Raw genomic sequence first — 16009 nt, 5'->3', positions numbered from 1 at the left:
GATCCCTATCAAGATTGTCATATCCTGTGGGAAGCTCTGCCATAGCCACAACTTGGCACTAGAACAGTATCCGATTAGGAAGTCGGATCTGTGTATTGGAACATCAGACTCTTTAACCTCCATTCATCCTCCACCGGATCCATATACAAAATCTATTTTAAAAAAATGGACGTCCAGATTATTTATATTGAGTATACACAGACACACAAAACACGTGTGGGTAAAAGAGTCCAGTGGTACTCAGTGACTCCTACCGAGACACTAAATTACCATGGTGATGACTAGATGGTTTTTTGCCACTTTCCCTTCACTAACAGGGGTCTCTGCCACTTTACTGCAAAAATGATCACTCATTTTTGTAGTGTCTTTTTGTGTGCATGTGCGTGTGCGTGGTTTGTTATCTTTGTGACGGGAGTCCGGCTGGGTTTTTATTCTGCCATGGACTGATAAAAGCCTGTATATTGCATACTTCAAGTGGGCATTTGCCATACTTTGGTATGAATTTCACTGCAATTTGACCAAACGGACTAACAGGGAGAATAAGTATTTTTCTTTTAAACGCTTTGGTTTCACCATTTTGATCACCATCATTACAATGATCTGGTGGTAACAAACCATAGTCCAAGCAAGATAGCAATCTTTATGTAGCCAAGTACTGAATGAACCTGCTGGAAATGTGTACTAAGACTTTCAGAGGGTGATAGATTGTTGTCGTTTTTTTGATGATCAGGAATGACGTCAAATAGAAGGTATACAGTTACATTTGTACGTGTGTGTCAAATAAAAAGCAAGAGCATGGGAGAGGGAATGTGCACTACATCCTTACTTAGTGAAGGTTTTTACATTACCAGTTTCCATCTGCCTATCCAGTATGTTTGGATAAATCACTCACTTCTGTTTCTGTTTGTGATGCAAGCCAGCAGTGATCTGTCAAGCTGGCCTTTCATCCAAATTTTGATTGGTCCTTCTGACTTTGCGTGGACGGATTCACATCACAGGTGGCTCGCATCCGACACCTGCGTGTGTGCGTGTGTGCATACTGCTTCATGCTGTATCCCTGAAATCCTTCAAGGCGTAAAACCAATGTCATCCCCTGCGTTCTAACGTCAAAATCTTTGACCATATCAATAATTGTGAATGCTTTAATGTTTTTAATGTGAACCCAGTCAGTGTGTTATATTGCAAAGTGTGTTCACACACCTTGGCGTTATCAACCTTTGATTCTGCCGTGATAAAGCTTAACGGGCTTCACTATCCCCCACTTACTGTGCCTCATCAGACTGCCATGGTGTGTCTGCATTAAAGCTCAGCCACTGTGACCCATGTCTTTTTATTAAGTAAAGAAGGAACTGATGGAAAGAAAACACAGGCAGTGATAAATTCCGCTATATCCCCTATTTGGCTCAATAATCATCATGCTATCCATATTACCATTTTATATTCTTTACTATTTGAATCTGTCAGCCTTGTTTTATTCTTAATTTCTGAATAAATGTTTCAGCCTTAACTTCTTTTCTGCACATTGCCATGCACATCACAGAACTATGTACTAGATTTACTCACATTCAACTAACATTTAATGTAGTTAGTGGTATTCATCAATATTTTTTGATAAATATTCATTTCCTATTGCTGTAATATTTATCTCATATAGCTCGAACGGAATTAAACTCTGTGAAATCTAAAAGAGAGAGATCTGTGGCGTAACAGCAGCACAGCTCCGCTGGTGCAATGTGACCTAGTTAGAAACAAACATTTAAGAACCAAGGTGCCGAGCCGCTGGTTTACCTCTCTGCCTGCTCATAGCGCCTCCTTTGAGCCCTGGGATGGGCTGTCCCTAAAGCCAGAGGTGCATTACCTTCCACCGTCTGCTCTCCTGTCATCTCCATTTACATTTACTAGATAACCATTGTAAAATAACAAACTGGAATTTGTCAGAATCTATTAGACTGATGTCTGGGGTCTAGATTCCCATTTTTGCATTCTTTACTGACGGCTGTCATTGCACTGCATTGCATGCTCACTACACGGAGATTTGTGAATATAGGGATACACACTGAAGGAGAGATGAGAGCGCTAGACAGATCTCAGTATCCCTTCAAAAAAGGCTATGTTCTTTGAGTGCTGTCATTGTTAGCTGCGTTATGTCTGGGTCAGACGTTCAGCTTTTCACTGTGCATTTACTAACCCGCTCAAATAGTTCCCTGCACTCTTGTTCTTTCCATCAGAAAACACAGCATGCTTCATTTTTTAAGATGATACATTCACAGAGTTTTGAGCACATCATTGTTTACACATTTGTTGTATTGCGCGACACATTTTAAGAATTTTATCTTTGAGGCATGCATAGGCTTGTCTATGTTCATAATTTCACTTCGCAGATGTAGTGCGTGTTAGACTGGCCTTTTTTGTAATGTTACCTTTAAAGGTGTTCGGCATATAGTGATGTTTAATCATTAGAACAATGTAATCATTTCATGATTTGACCTTTATAATAAAATGCTACTTGCCAGAAAATGTACCATAGAGTTTAATCATCCCGGCCCCCTGTCACTGCAATTTCACTGGATTGCACTTGATATTGCTCTCACTGTAAGAATAAGTAATTAATCTATAATCCATCCAACATGCCATGCTGAGATTGAATTAAAATCAGCTTTTTGGTTTGTACAAATGCAGTGAGTAGTTTTTATTTCTAAGAAATCTTCTGAGACAGCTTTTAATGAACTTGTGATCTTTGTTTGATCTTATCTTCTTTATAAATTATCCCTTTTATAAAGCGGTATTCATCAAATCCTTAACTGTATATATAAATGTACTGTATATGTATTTGTATGTTAGTACTTAGGATCACCTTAGTAATTAAAGTGTGAATGTTAACCTTTCAGGTTTTCGTCAAAATCTGAAATGTTTACATTCATTTTAGTTAGAGTAAAATTATAACTGGTTGTCACTAAGGCAGAACTACTTGGCAGCTTCAGGAGGAAACAGGTGGCCAGCAGTAAGCTACTGTTAATGATTTGGTAATTTTAAACCTAACAATGTGCCTGTGACCTTTTGCCCAGAATGGGTATGAATTCAGAGCTTAGTGTTTGTGCTCTCCTCCACACCCTATTGTGTGGTTGTTTGGTGCACACGTGCACTAGTGTGTGTGCATGTGTTTGTGTCATGTGTCCGGGAGAATAAGAGGTAAGGGTGATGTCATGTTTGATGACATCATTGCAGACGTGCAGCGAGTGCAGATAAGAGGCCATGGCTCTTTTGAACCAGCTCCCCACAGCTACCTTGTCTTACTTGTGTGTCCTGCCCCAGCGCTTTATACCCTTGTGCCAGCTCTGTCAGTGTCTAAGCTGTAGAAATAGTCTCAAACTCATCCCTATCTCCTCTGCCAGTCTACCAATCCTGGCTCAAATTGAGCGTGGCAAAACCCTCCCACTCACATTCCAGTCCCACTACTACCAACCCTTTGGCTGGCCCCAGCAGCCAAATCACTGCCAAATCTGAGCTTCAGTCTCATATGTACAGTGTGTTTTTTGTTTGAGTCCCAGCCAAACCGAAGTCCATGTTCAGGGCAGGTTGCCGGCACAACCCCCCAACCCAGCAGTAGCAGTAGTAGTAGCTGACAAGGAAAGCAGCACACCACACACCAGAGTTGACAGGACAAAGAGCACACACACACTCCCACTGGAGACACAAAAGGGGGGCAGGGCCAAGCTAGGCTGCGCCACACATACATGTGATCCACTATCCCCCCGCACACCATATGCAGGCTCCTCCCTGCGCAAGGAGACAGAAGTGGGAGGTGCAGTCAATCACTGACAGTGAGAGGGAGTGGGTTTAGCTGGAGTTAGTAAGGGGAGGGAGAGACAGCGGAGCAGGAAGGGGGACCAATTTTCATCATTCCCAAATCAGAGTCAAGTGTCAGGGTACCCTAAATTCATTCATGTCGAAAGAGAGAGAACCTGAGAGAAGAGAGTGGGTCTTATTTCAGAGACAACACAGGAAGTAGGGCATGCTCTGTGCCGGGTGAGCAAGAGAGGGTGGGAGAACGAAAGGAGGAGAGGGAGCAGCAAGAGAGGGAGAGCATTGTAGCGCTTATTCTCCACCCCTCTCCGTCTTAAAGCAGCAGCAGGAGGAAAAAGAGAAGGAGTCAGGAAGAGAACCACAAGTAAGGAAGCGAAGAGGCAAGCAGCGGTCTGCATCGGCAGCAAGGGGGGAAAAAATGGAGCTTTGAAATTGCCTCTGCCCTCATCCATCCCTGCCACTCTTCCTTCTTTTTCTTTCTTTCTTTCTATTTTCTCCTCTCTTGTTCTGGCTCAGCCTCGGTTTCTCTCGCCGCCTGCCTTGATTGTTCTGTGGAATTCTGACAATGCCTGGTGAGTGTAACGCTGCTTTTCACATGTCACTCACCTTTCTTTTTCTGTTGGTTCGCTTGGGTTCATGCAGTGGGAGATCTTCAGATTTGCCAATGTGTGGCCACAAATAAAAATGTGGACTAGAGGATGCTTCATTGAGACCGTTTATGCTCCCCTGCCTCTGTGTGCAGTCCAGCTGTGCTGTCCTCCCCCTTCTTTGCTTCTCTCGATCAGTTACAATGCTCTCCTGAGCACACACACACTCTACAACATCCTGCGCATATTCAGGTTACTCAGTCAATATTATATAATTGCTTTTGACTCCCAAATGGCTTTCATTCAGAGCTGTGCTTTTATTACATGTGATAGTATATGTAACACCAGAGATGATAATGCAGAGATGGGGCTTTGAGTGGTGACCATAACCTATGTAGCAACATCACACAAAGCTGGCCTGTGTGCCGAAGGGGCAGCCAGCTAACACAAATCGGATGACTGGGCCACGCTGTGAGGTCAGCCGGCTGATTTTGGCTGGCATTCTCGATCCAGTTCATATGTTGGAGGCAATTAGCAGTTTAAAGAAAGAGAACTGTGTGTCCCAAAGACAGAGAGTTTGTGAAAGCAACAGCTCATTTTACCGTAGATATATTTGGTTTATGCACAAGAGAAGACGAGATAAGTGGAAAGTCTAATCTTGGTGATTAGTGATCATTTTGTCCAGGCCTCAGGGAGTTTATATTCCTATATTGGATTTAAAAATGAATCTTACAAGATGGTCAATCAGCACAAATAATCATGTGAGCTGTCCCTGATTTCTTTACATTTTACGCATAGATTTTTAAAATGTGTTTCAAGAGGATGATTTATTTTTTTCCCACAAACAACCGTGGTGCAGTTAATGCACCATACCCAGTTTTACAGTTGGGCATGAAACATACTATGCACGCTACTTACGTGCATGAAATTAGTCAACAACCACACATCAAGTATAATTAGTAATACTAATAAGTTATTTCAGTGAGTCGAGTTATTCCGTTTTAATATGTCTCTTCAAGGGGATAAATACAACGCTGAGGCTGTCAATAACTGTCCAGCACAGCCAAACCTCCCAACTACATTATGGTGGAAGAGTTTGAGTTAAACCGTTCTTTCTGGAGCACAGCATTCAACCAAACATGTATTCTCCTCAGAGATGGCTTCACAGGAGAAAGCCGTCTTTGGTTTAGTAAACACATAAATGATAGTTTGATGGCTTTGTGGCTTGTTTACTGCAGTATGCAGATATGTTTCAGTGCAAGAGCTCAGATGGTGGTCCTCTTGATTGTAGCCTGCTGTTGAGCCTTCCAGAACAAAACCGAGCTTGACTCCTACATATTATACTAAAAGCATTTATGTCAGTCTGTATTTGTATGCAGTAACACTGTGATTCTTTTTTTTATTACCCACAGCCTGGGGTACTGTATCTTATTGCATGCATGAGCAAATGTTTCTGCACATATATAATTTATGTGCACTAGTATACAGATTAGCAAATGTTCTGAGTGTGTGCATGTATGTAGTGTGTATGTTGAAATCCTATTTTAGGTCAGTGCTTGCTAACCAGAAACCTAGACAAGGGATGGCAGAGCGAGTCATTTTCACAGCCTTAAACATGCAGTTGGACCAAGAGGGGAAGATGGTTAGAGCGAATGTGAGATGGAGGAGGGCCGGCAGTCTGCTATTGTTAATGTTCCAATGTTGTGTATTAGTTTATTCTGGGTGACTTAACCTCTTTTGCATGTACCTTCCAGGACGCAATCTGTGCTTATAAACTGAACTCCCATCTCTTCTCGTTGTTCTCTTTGTAATTACTCTGTCATAGAGCATCTCTGTGATGTCCATTGATTCACTGAGAGCTGGTGAAGTGGAGCAGAACATTTGGTCAGACACATGTACTGGGAGGGAGGAGTGGGTCAGTGCCACACCCATGGGCCACTCCACTGGGGGGTCAACCCCAGAATCACTGGCAAAAGGGGGGGGAACCATGTATCTCCAAATGTGGTGATTTTTAACTTAAAAGGTCATTATCAGTTTTCGTTTTCCATTAGGAGTTAGGAGGACTTTCTGTTTTTTAAGTTATATAATTGTACATAGAACTGGCATTTGATGGTCTAACACATTAAATGCTGCATTTGAATTCACCCATTTCATACAAGTATACAGGATCCAAACATATATATGAGATTACGGACATTCAACACACACACACAAACACGCAAAAGTGTTTCAACCTGTTTTAGTCAAAGTGATTAATCTGAAAACGAATGAGAGCATGAAAGGAAGAGAGAATAATGGGCCTTACAGTAAAATGTCTTAATTTCTAAGGGCTTGTCATGCTCGTTGGTAAATTTGAGGTTACAATATCCACTTCAATTTAACTTGCAATTGTGAATGTAAGATGCTTGAAGTTGGCTGCGTCAAAGGTATTCAGTAAAAAGATTCTGGATCTCCTCAACGCTGCCTGGGAGAGGATAAAAGAGGAGCATATGCTCATGATGGGCAGCGTTGTGTGTTGTCAATAATTGAATCACTCCCTTGCTCTCTCCTGCCCTGAAGGCCATAGTGCAGAGTCAATAGAAGAGGAGAGCTCTCAAGCATCATGTCTCATTCTGTCCTTCCGCTCTCATTCAGTACTCTTATTCTCTGTCTATATATATTTCCTTTACATAAACATAGAACTGATGCCACTCACCCATCTGTTTTATCCGTGTGCTTGTCGCTCTACCGTAAGCTGCTTTACAAAAAATGAAATTAAATGGAGGGCAGGCTATAGAAGGATGAAAGAAGGGATGGAAGGAGGGATACATCTTACCTTTTCCTCTGGTTTCTGTTCTTGTGCCTACTTCTAGACACTGTCTTTGGATTAGGTTGACCTTTTTAATACTTCGCAACATTACCAACAATGACGTCATACAACCAGGCATATTAAAGAGACTAACATTTAGCTGCTAATGGTTGGGCGGTATCCAAATTTTAATACCGTCAAACCTCTTTCCTATTTTACCGCGGTATACGGTATAACTGTGACTAATTCAAAATGATGTCGAAAGGCTCAGACAGCGCCACCAAACTGTTGGCTTGTGCCTACACCGTTTAGAAACTGAATACCAAACACTAATATTACTAAGCCCCCCCCCCCTTTCTCCTCCACACTGTCACGTGATGACAACCACACATAAGCATTTTTAGGCATTAAATAAGTTATATTTGATCCTAGACTCCTGTATAAGTGCATTGAATTTTTTTAATGACTGTATTGAAACTGATACTGTTGCTATTTTTAAGACCCTGCGATATACCTTATTACCACCCAACCCTATTATATATCATCATGTTGCCCAATTCCTACCTTTCAAATTGAACAGCAATAGTGTCTAATTAAACTTTGTGGAGTCAGTGCAGCAGCATTAGCCGTTATTATTCTGGGTCTCTGTCCTCCTTATTGCAGTAATATTCATATTCTCTCTACTTGAGTCACTGGGATGTTGATGCAAGTTCAATTTGCTCTTCTCTCTGGCATCTTCTCAATCTCTTCAGCTTTTTCTTCCTCTGCCTTCCTCGTGCCTGCCCTCTATCAACACCTACTTGTCCAACGTGTCTCACCCTCTCTCCATCCGCCACCCACCTCTCGGAACTTGTGGAAGCTTGTGTGTAATGGCCTGTATCCACCGATTATTTCTCTCTGCTTCCCTCCCTCCCTCTATTTACCTCAGTGCAGACAGGTGGTGCTCTACTAAACAGGTTAGCGGTTAGCACGAGAATAACTTCTCTGAGGCAAGGCCTCTCAGGGACTGCCTACAGACAGACAGCCGAGAGAGCCCCGTCCCTCCCGCCTTCTCTCATGACCCCGTGCTGTTGCTGTCTGCTGCTGCACACTAGTCTCATGACCTCGCGCATACCCCACCCACACACTCTTTGGCACGATGACATGGATTTTTCTCACAAATGTACATGGTCTAAGCATACATTACCTGTTTGTCTGTGTGCACAGAGACTTCATCTGCACACATTAATGCACATAATACACTCGAAAATGTAAAAGGCGTGAAGCCTTATGACTCGGTACAGAAGGCTGTTGTTCAACATGCTTTTTCCTTAATTAACATTTTGAGATAGTTTTCTGCATTCCTCTTCTGCTACAGTGATTACAAAACATACTTCTATAGATTTGAATGGAAAAGCCTTGCCCTGTCCCACATTATATTTGGAAGCAGTCACACTCCAAACAACCCTATAGCAGCATGATATTATCATGACCCAGACCAGAGGAATGAGGAAATCCCCCTGAGTGTTTGGTCTCCAGGCATTGCCTTGGCTTTGTAGTTAACCTTTACCCAGCCATTCTCCAGAACAGCAAGGCATGCAGGTCTGTTTACTTGTGATAAGAGCAAGCAACTCTAATCCATTGCATCGGGGAGAACAAGTACATTAAACCTCTTCCAGTTTCACCTCCTCAAATTGTTTTGTAGCTGGTGGACCGGTCCATAATAATGGGGTGCAATGACCTTTTCACTGTATAGTTCACAATGACTTCCATTGTTGAGGTAGACGGCTGAAACTGGCTCCTGTAGTGTTTCACTTAAGTCTTTTTGCATAATGTCTGTGTAATTTCTGCTAAATGTTTGAGCTGAAATATTCCCCTGTCGTTAGGAAAGCAATTTTTTAAGGAATACTGTAGTCCAAGCTAGACTGGACCTGTTTCCATGTAATTATTTCACAGGAGATGACTGGCATTTTTTTGGCTTTGGCTGGTTTTGGAGCTCAAACATCAGTTTGAGCCGTAGCGTCTCTTGACAGCATGTCTTAGCTGTGACATCATTCGTCCCTCAGTGGGTCGCCAGCTATGTGAAAACAAGCATACAATACATCTGGCAGTGTGTCTCTTCCTTAAATCTGGCTGGCCTCATTTTCTCCTTCTCTCTCTTGCTCCCTCATTCCTTTTTTTTTGCCTTTTTTTCTTTTTCCTCCTTTTCCTGGAGTCCCCTCTCCCCGGCCAAGGACCCAGCGTTTTCCCACAGTGTGGTGCTGAAGGCTGAGCCTTTGTTTCCTGCTACAGGGAAACATGGTAGGAGGAGGAGGCAGGCTGACTTCCTGGCTGCCAACTATGGGTCTGTGTTATTGTGAGAAAAAGCAGGGGAGACAGATCTGATGATGACAGAAGAACAGTCTATCTTAGGGACTGACTTCAGCTAGAAAAATATAGAAATTGCTTTATTTCTCAGACAATAGCACCTAAATAGCGAAAAGAGGCTGTCAGCTCTATCCTTTTACCTCTTTCACCCCTTTTTTGGTTCAATTTGTTGTCTTTCTTTTAAGAACAGAGAGTGTAGGAGTCAGCACTGTCCTTTTTGGTTTCTTAGATGCTTGGTGAGCATTTACTTTGGCACTGTTTCAATTTTTAGGTCATTATTATCGAAATACCACAGAAAATCTATAGGATAAATGTAAAATCATGGAGAAAAAATGCAGTGATGATAAAGTGAAAAAAACTGCCACAAAGTTTAACATTATAGTATTCTTCGAAAATGATAAATAGTATACATAAACTAGAGCAGTATTATATTTGAAGCACCATATCCAACCGTCAAAATCTTACCTTCATAGGTCCATGTCATGAGTATAGTGCATTACTTCATCACAGTATCCTGTTGCACTGGGCTATGGGCAGGCTTGTCCTAAATAACAGCGCTGTCTTTTTAAATGGGATGTGGATAGGGGTGTGTTAGTAGCAACAGACATCCTTTGGGAGCGGTGTGGTGTAACTCAGAGGGCAGAGGCTCCAGCCACGTTCCCAGAGACTCAAAAATAGTCGAGAAAACACTGAGACCAGCCGCTAGTGAGATATGTGACCCCAATGAGGAGTTGTGTGTTTTGTGGATCCAGCTTGGAGAGGTTCTGCTGGACCATGTTTCATATATTCAGTAAATCGTAAGTGTCATTTTTGTTTTAACACTTTATTCATGGGTGTGCTTGTTGCTTTGGATGGTTAAAGCACAGCTGCATGCTTTTGGAAACCTCTGTCTCTGCATCCACCCACGGTTCACTCAGGGCTGTACATTGTGGCTTCATCAAACTATTTTTTGCCACACAAATGCCATAAAGTGCTTTCTGTATAAATTATTTCAGTAAAAAAAAGTCAGGATAGGTAATAGTTAAAAAAAAAAAAGTACAAGTACATTTGAATAGTTTGAGAGAAAAAACAAGGACACGTTTAGACATGAAAGCTATTCAGTGCCAGAGGCATATCTAGGCTTTAGAGTGCAAGTCCTGTCTCAGTATTGACAGTACGCTTTACAAGTTGGAGGCACCTATGTGCTAAAGCTACTTTAGCTGTCTGAATCTGGTATTAATAAAAATGCAACTATAAAACATGGAATAAAGTTGGAGAATAGTGTTTGCAGAGATCATAGGGTAGATGTTGTTTTTTGTTTTCTCGCCATGTTGCACGGGAAGATGAAGTCTCTGCCCTCTTTTTCTACTCGTGAACTTGAGTGTTTTCCCGTTTTGTTGTGCCACAGGGCCATTTGAATATTCAGGTCAAGAAGTGAAAACACTTCCTCATCTCTACTCCTTTGCACATGGTGTTATCAGTTCCCCAAGCACCAACAGTTATGCAAGAGTTCAAAAGAAAAACCTCTCTTGCTTGCAACTAATTTATATTTTGCTCTGTTCGCACTAAAAAATAGCATGACAATCATGCATTTTTGTGTTTGCAATTTGCTCTATCTTTGTACTACAACCACACATGAATACAAAGGTATCATGTAAGTCCTTAAAATCTGGCTATAAGCACAGATGCACACTCCATTTCCATAAACTTGGCGTGCCTTATTATTCACATGGTTGAGTCACACTCACTGTCTTGCCACTAATAGTCTATTATTGTCGCTGTGGAGCATTGTAATTAAGGAATACTTACATTGCTCCAGTTTATGCAATTTAATGACAAATCAATAATAGCTATTGAGGAATAACAAATGTGAAATGTTAAACTCAGAGTGCAAAACATACAAAACAGTATTTTTGTGGGTGTGTGCATGTGTGGGGTTACTAATTTGACATCAACAATTTAACCAATAATTGCATTTTATAGTGTAATTACTTACTGATTGGTGGTGGGAAATCATATTGTCTCTTCTTCTCTATTCTCAAGTCTGGTTCTAATGTTGAAAGACAGTGTCTTAAACCGCTCTGACACCTCGCTGCCCTTCAGGGTTCAACATTAAGGAGGGATGGCCCGAAGCCAGATAATAAGTCTGTTAATTGGGCAGACATTGGCTCAATTAGGCCAGCGTTGTCACTATCCCCTGTCTTATGGCAATAACTACATTATCTTTGCCTCTGTCTTCTAATTCTGCCCCACTCTCGTCGTCGCTGTGGTATTTTAGTGCAGGACTAATGAGTGTGCTGAGCGGACATGGTGGTCATAGGTCATTTGAATTACAAAGTGAAAAGTAAAAAGGATGTTTGTTTTTTTGAATGAGGTTTTCTTAGGTCTTAAAACATCATGCCATGGTTATTTTTTGGCAAATTGGACTGAGTCCGCTGGTTGAAAAAAAATAAAAAAATGTGCCTATAATTATCACAAACAGGAACCAGCCATCATCTAGCACATATTACTAAAAAACATGTATCAAAATCAATGCTGTATCATTTTCCTCAGTTGAATGCAGAAATGTATTTTAGTGATATAAAGTATATATATATATATATATATATATATATATATATATATATATATATATATATATATATATATATATATATATATATAACAGTTGGATACAACAACAACTTATTTTAGGACATTTCTTACATTTATTCAGGGTCAATTATTCACATTTTCAAATATTGTTCAGCATTTATTTTGTCCCTGGTCATTATAAAATGCATTTTGTGGCACATTTTAATGATAAATAATACAGAATGTTAGAAGAAATGAGCAAATTCAATAGAGTGATACATTATATTGATGTTGGTTCATTTCATTTTTCTTGCTTATGAAATAATCAATTCCTGGCCCATAACTTCACCAGACCTCACATTCAGTGTAAATTAAACAACAAACATTTATAATACTGGGTTTTGCTTGCTTAGTAAATACTGTAAATGACATTTCAGTACCATCAATTAATAATCCATCATGTGAGGCATTAGAATGACCGTTTCTGAAGGCAGAGGCAATTTTTTTACATTGTCCACTTTACTGTTTAATCAGCCATAATCACATTTAGTCTTCTGCTCTATTTCTGGCAGTGTCTTTATGTGTATGTGTGTGTTGGTACTGCTTGGGGAATACCACGTGTGTGAATGTGTGTGGGTGACTAGTCACACTAGGCCAGAGACATGAAGTCATGAGACAGAGTATTCCACTAGGCCGTATGACTAAAAAACAATTTATTTGTATTCTAGTTCACCTATATTGAATAATGATGGGGGTTTCCCCTACATGTCCTATAATGTGCATTGTTTAAATCAATATACCAATCATGCGACATTAGGGGGTTCCCAGAAGGTCATTAGTACTAAGACGTTACCCTTTGCCCTCTGACCATAACTGCTTCCTAAGGAGTTACTCATTAGTGCGAACTTTGGCCTCATTATACATTCTCTGTCAGGCCCCCCCCCCCAATAGAGGTGCGGACACACACACATAGACATTCCTTTCGACGTAACAAAGTTCATTCTATTGTAGAAGCAACATAATATGCTCCAATGACCTGTTCACTCTTGGGTCTTAGAACTCACCTGGGAATAGGGCTGGATACCGAATTCAATACTTTTTAGGCACAAACCGAATTGCCTCCTTTGGATCGCGTATTGAAAAATGTCTCATTCAATACCAGATCTAAGTACCTAGGAGGAAATGTCATTAGAGTCAGTGAGCCAGTAAGCATACAGCATGCTTCAACAAAGATCTACTTATGCTGGTGATTGGCTGTCTTGATGTAATACGTCATAGAAGCATGCAGGGAAAACTCTGTCAGGCCAGAGCAGGGCTCACGTAGTAGGAGCTGAAAAATAAATAAAGATTTTTGTCTTAATGTTGTCAATTGTTTTTGTTAAAATGTATTTCATAAATTGGAAAAGTATCCTTCAGAAGACGGTATTTAAGTCACAGGATCGGTACCGGAATTACCCAACCCTACCTGGAAAGAAAAATAAGATGAGTAAGAAGGATGTACATGTGTCACATCCTGCAGAGCTTGGCACAAATGAATATACTCATGAAATCACCACACATAAAAGTAAAAAAAGGCTTCACAGATCATCACAAGTAACTGGCATGCCATATTCTGCAGCTGCTATTGTGATCTCCTCTGTCCAGTTGCTGTACTCACGGCCAGCTGTTCTGTTCTCTTTCACTCAGCACATGACCTGAGATCCAAACCCCAGTTTTGGTCTCCTGCAGTGACTGTGCTAGCAGATGTTACACAGCCTAGCAGGGACTCTACACTCTCACTGTAATCAAGCTGTGCATTAGTGTGTGTGTATATGTGTTACAGCCTGGCTCAGTGGCTACGTTAGCTCTCCCAACAGTTGTTTTCCAACAGCCTGATCTCAGTTACCAGCCAACCTTCCCCACAATGAAGTGTGTCTGCCAGTGCTCTGAGTCGGGCATCCCTTCAGACTCTGAAAACAGACTCCTAGAGGAGGGAGCTAATCATTTAGGAGATACTAAATGCTAAAGTGAACTCCATCCTTTCCTCTGTGTGTGTGTGTTTGTGTGTCAACTAAAAAGGGGTGTGTTTGCATGTGTCTCCTTCTTGCAGTCAAAAGCTTCCTTCCTCCCTGTAAATAAAAGGCCTCCTATACTTCTAGCTAATGTGTGTTCCAATCTATAGCTCTAACTGATAATTATTTTACTTCACAAAAGTGTTCACACCATAACTTCGATGCCAGCGATGCCTGGGGCAGTGTCTCTCTCCCTCTTTCTTCCTCCCCTCTTTCCAGCATACTCTCGCTTTTGTCTTGTGTGCATTAGACCGCTGGCACTGTAAGAGCCTAAAGAGCCGACGCCATCAACCAGCACAGGTGCCGCAAAGCACTAATGGACTGGATATGGACCAACATGGACTTGACTGTGCCCACTCATCTATGTCACCCATCTGTTTAAATGCACATTTTTGTATTTTCCCTTTCGCCGTCATTGTTATCGCTTTCATGGCCACTCAACACAGCCAATCAGGACTCGGATAGAGCTCACGGATGGATGAGCTGAAAGTTTTTTTTTATTCAGAGTCTCCATACGCAGTGTGTGAGAATTTTCCTATAGGGGTTATTATGGCGAAGGAAATTATGGCACACATTAGCTGCTGCATCTCCAGCTCACTCCACTCACTCACAACCTCAACCTCTGTCTTCGTCTCCAGAGATCATTATTTCTCTGTAGTGTGTCTGAATTTGACAGTGAATGAGGTTTGCTCTGCGGTTCTGTTGACTGGATCCTCTCGCCTCCCCGATTGGTGTTTGGGCTCCAAGGCCTGTAGCCACATGTCAGTGGTTCAGCTCAAACATTCGCCGTTCTGCACCAGCAGCATCTGACAGGATCCTCCTTGTCTCTTTCCCTTGCCTCCTCTTGACTCTCGCTGTGGGCCAGACGTTTGTTTTGTTGTCTATGTTCTCCTGCTACCCATCACACAACTGTTCACTCCAGTGCAGAAGACAATCGGGCAGATGGCAGGTTGATGCACAAAGAAACATACATTTTCACGAGTTTAAACCAAAACACAAATGCCATTGTATTGCTGAATAACATGTGAATTAAATACATGAATCAGCAAAAGATTCTGACAATGATTTGTCATATTTTAACTTCCTCCCTGGGCCACATTTTTTCAGCCACGCACTGATGAAAAACTTACCACATCTGCTTGGATCAAATAAGCTATGAGACCCGTGACAGAGTACTCTGCAGTGTGACAGACATGCAGTTGTTTCATCACAGCCTGTGGTCCTATCCAATGACTCAGCCAAAGCCAAAGCAGCGGGAATAATGGACACATTATTGTGTTAGGCTTGATGCATGAATAACGACTTATTTGTCTGGTTGCCTGTCTCTGCAGTGCATGTGTTTCATAATCAAGCTTGGACAATTAGTGTGTGTGCGCGTGCGTTTGTGCGTGCGTGCATGCTGTTAACTGTGATGTTTGAGTTCAGGGCCTAGTTGCTCGAAGAGTGCCACAGACTGTAAAAAATAGATATTTCCCATCCAGTCTGCCTGACACAGTCCAGTGGTTTTTCTTCAGTGATACAAATATGAAAGCAGTAGCCTCTTACTAAACACAATCATATTTTTATTTAACTCCACTTATTTTACACATACTTTAAAAGTCATGAGTTTTATTATTCATTCTGTTAAGAAAAAAAAAGAATATTGCCCTCCCATTGGGGGTCAGGAGGGAGCTTTGTCAAGTACGTGAAAATAACCTTAACAGTGTTGCATTATGGAACATGTAGGAGCCAGTGTTTTTGGGACTGAAAGTGAGGATAGTATCTCATCGCTTGGTATTTGAATTTGACCATAGCTTACTCTTTTTACATTTGTCTTCCACTTTATGGAATTGCATTAGACTACTAATTGCTAATTGTGTGTGTGTGTGTGTGTGGGGGGG

At 41.4% G+C, this 16009-nt stretch overlaps 1 protein-coding gene across 13 annotated transcripts in view; it reads left to right on the top strand.

Annotated features, from left to right (window-relative positions):
• The window catches only part of LOC116704521 (disabled homolog 2-interacting protein), a 154575-nt gene that overhangs the window by 94536 nt on the left and 44030 nt on the right, over positions 1-16009 (top strand). The window contains exon 1 of one of the 13 annotated variants that reach the window (XM_032540087.1): positions 3815-4376. The exons of 11 other annotated variants lie outside the window; for them this stretch is intronic. Coding sequence is in view for 1 of the 2 variants with exons in the window: in XM_032540086.1 (XP_032395977.1) it covers positions 10249-10322 (74 nt within the window). In the remaining variant the exon portion in view is untranslated. Of the gene's footprint in view, positions 1-3814; positions 4377-10117; positions 10323-16009 lie in introns of those variants that run through there. One more of the 13 variants, XM_032540086.1, reaches the window with a different exon arrangement.

Source organism: Etheostoma spectabile, chromosome 16 (genome assembly GCF_008692095.1).
Source record: "Etheostoma spectabile isolate EspeVRDwgs_2016 chromosome 16, UIUC_Espe_1.0, whole genome shotgun sequence".
Lineage (NCBI taxonomy): Eukaryota > Metazoa > Chordata > Actinopteri > Perciformes > Percidae > Etheostoma > Etheostoma spectabile.
Note: the sequence above shows the minus strand (reverse complement) of the source record. Positions and strands in the feature narration are given on the sequence as shown.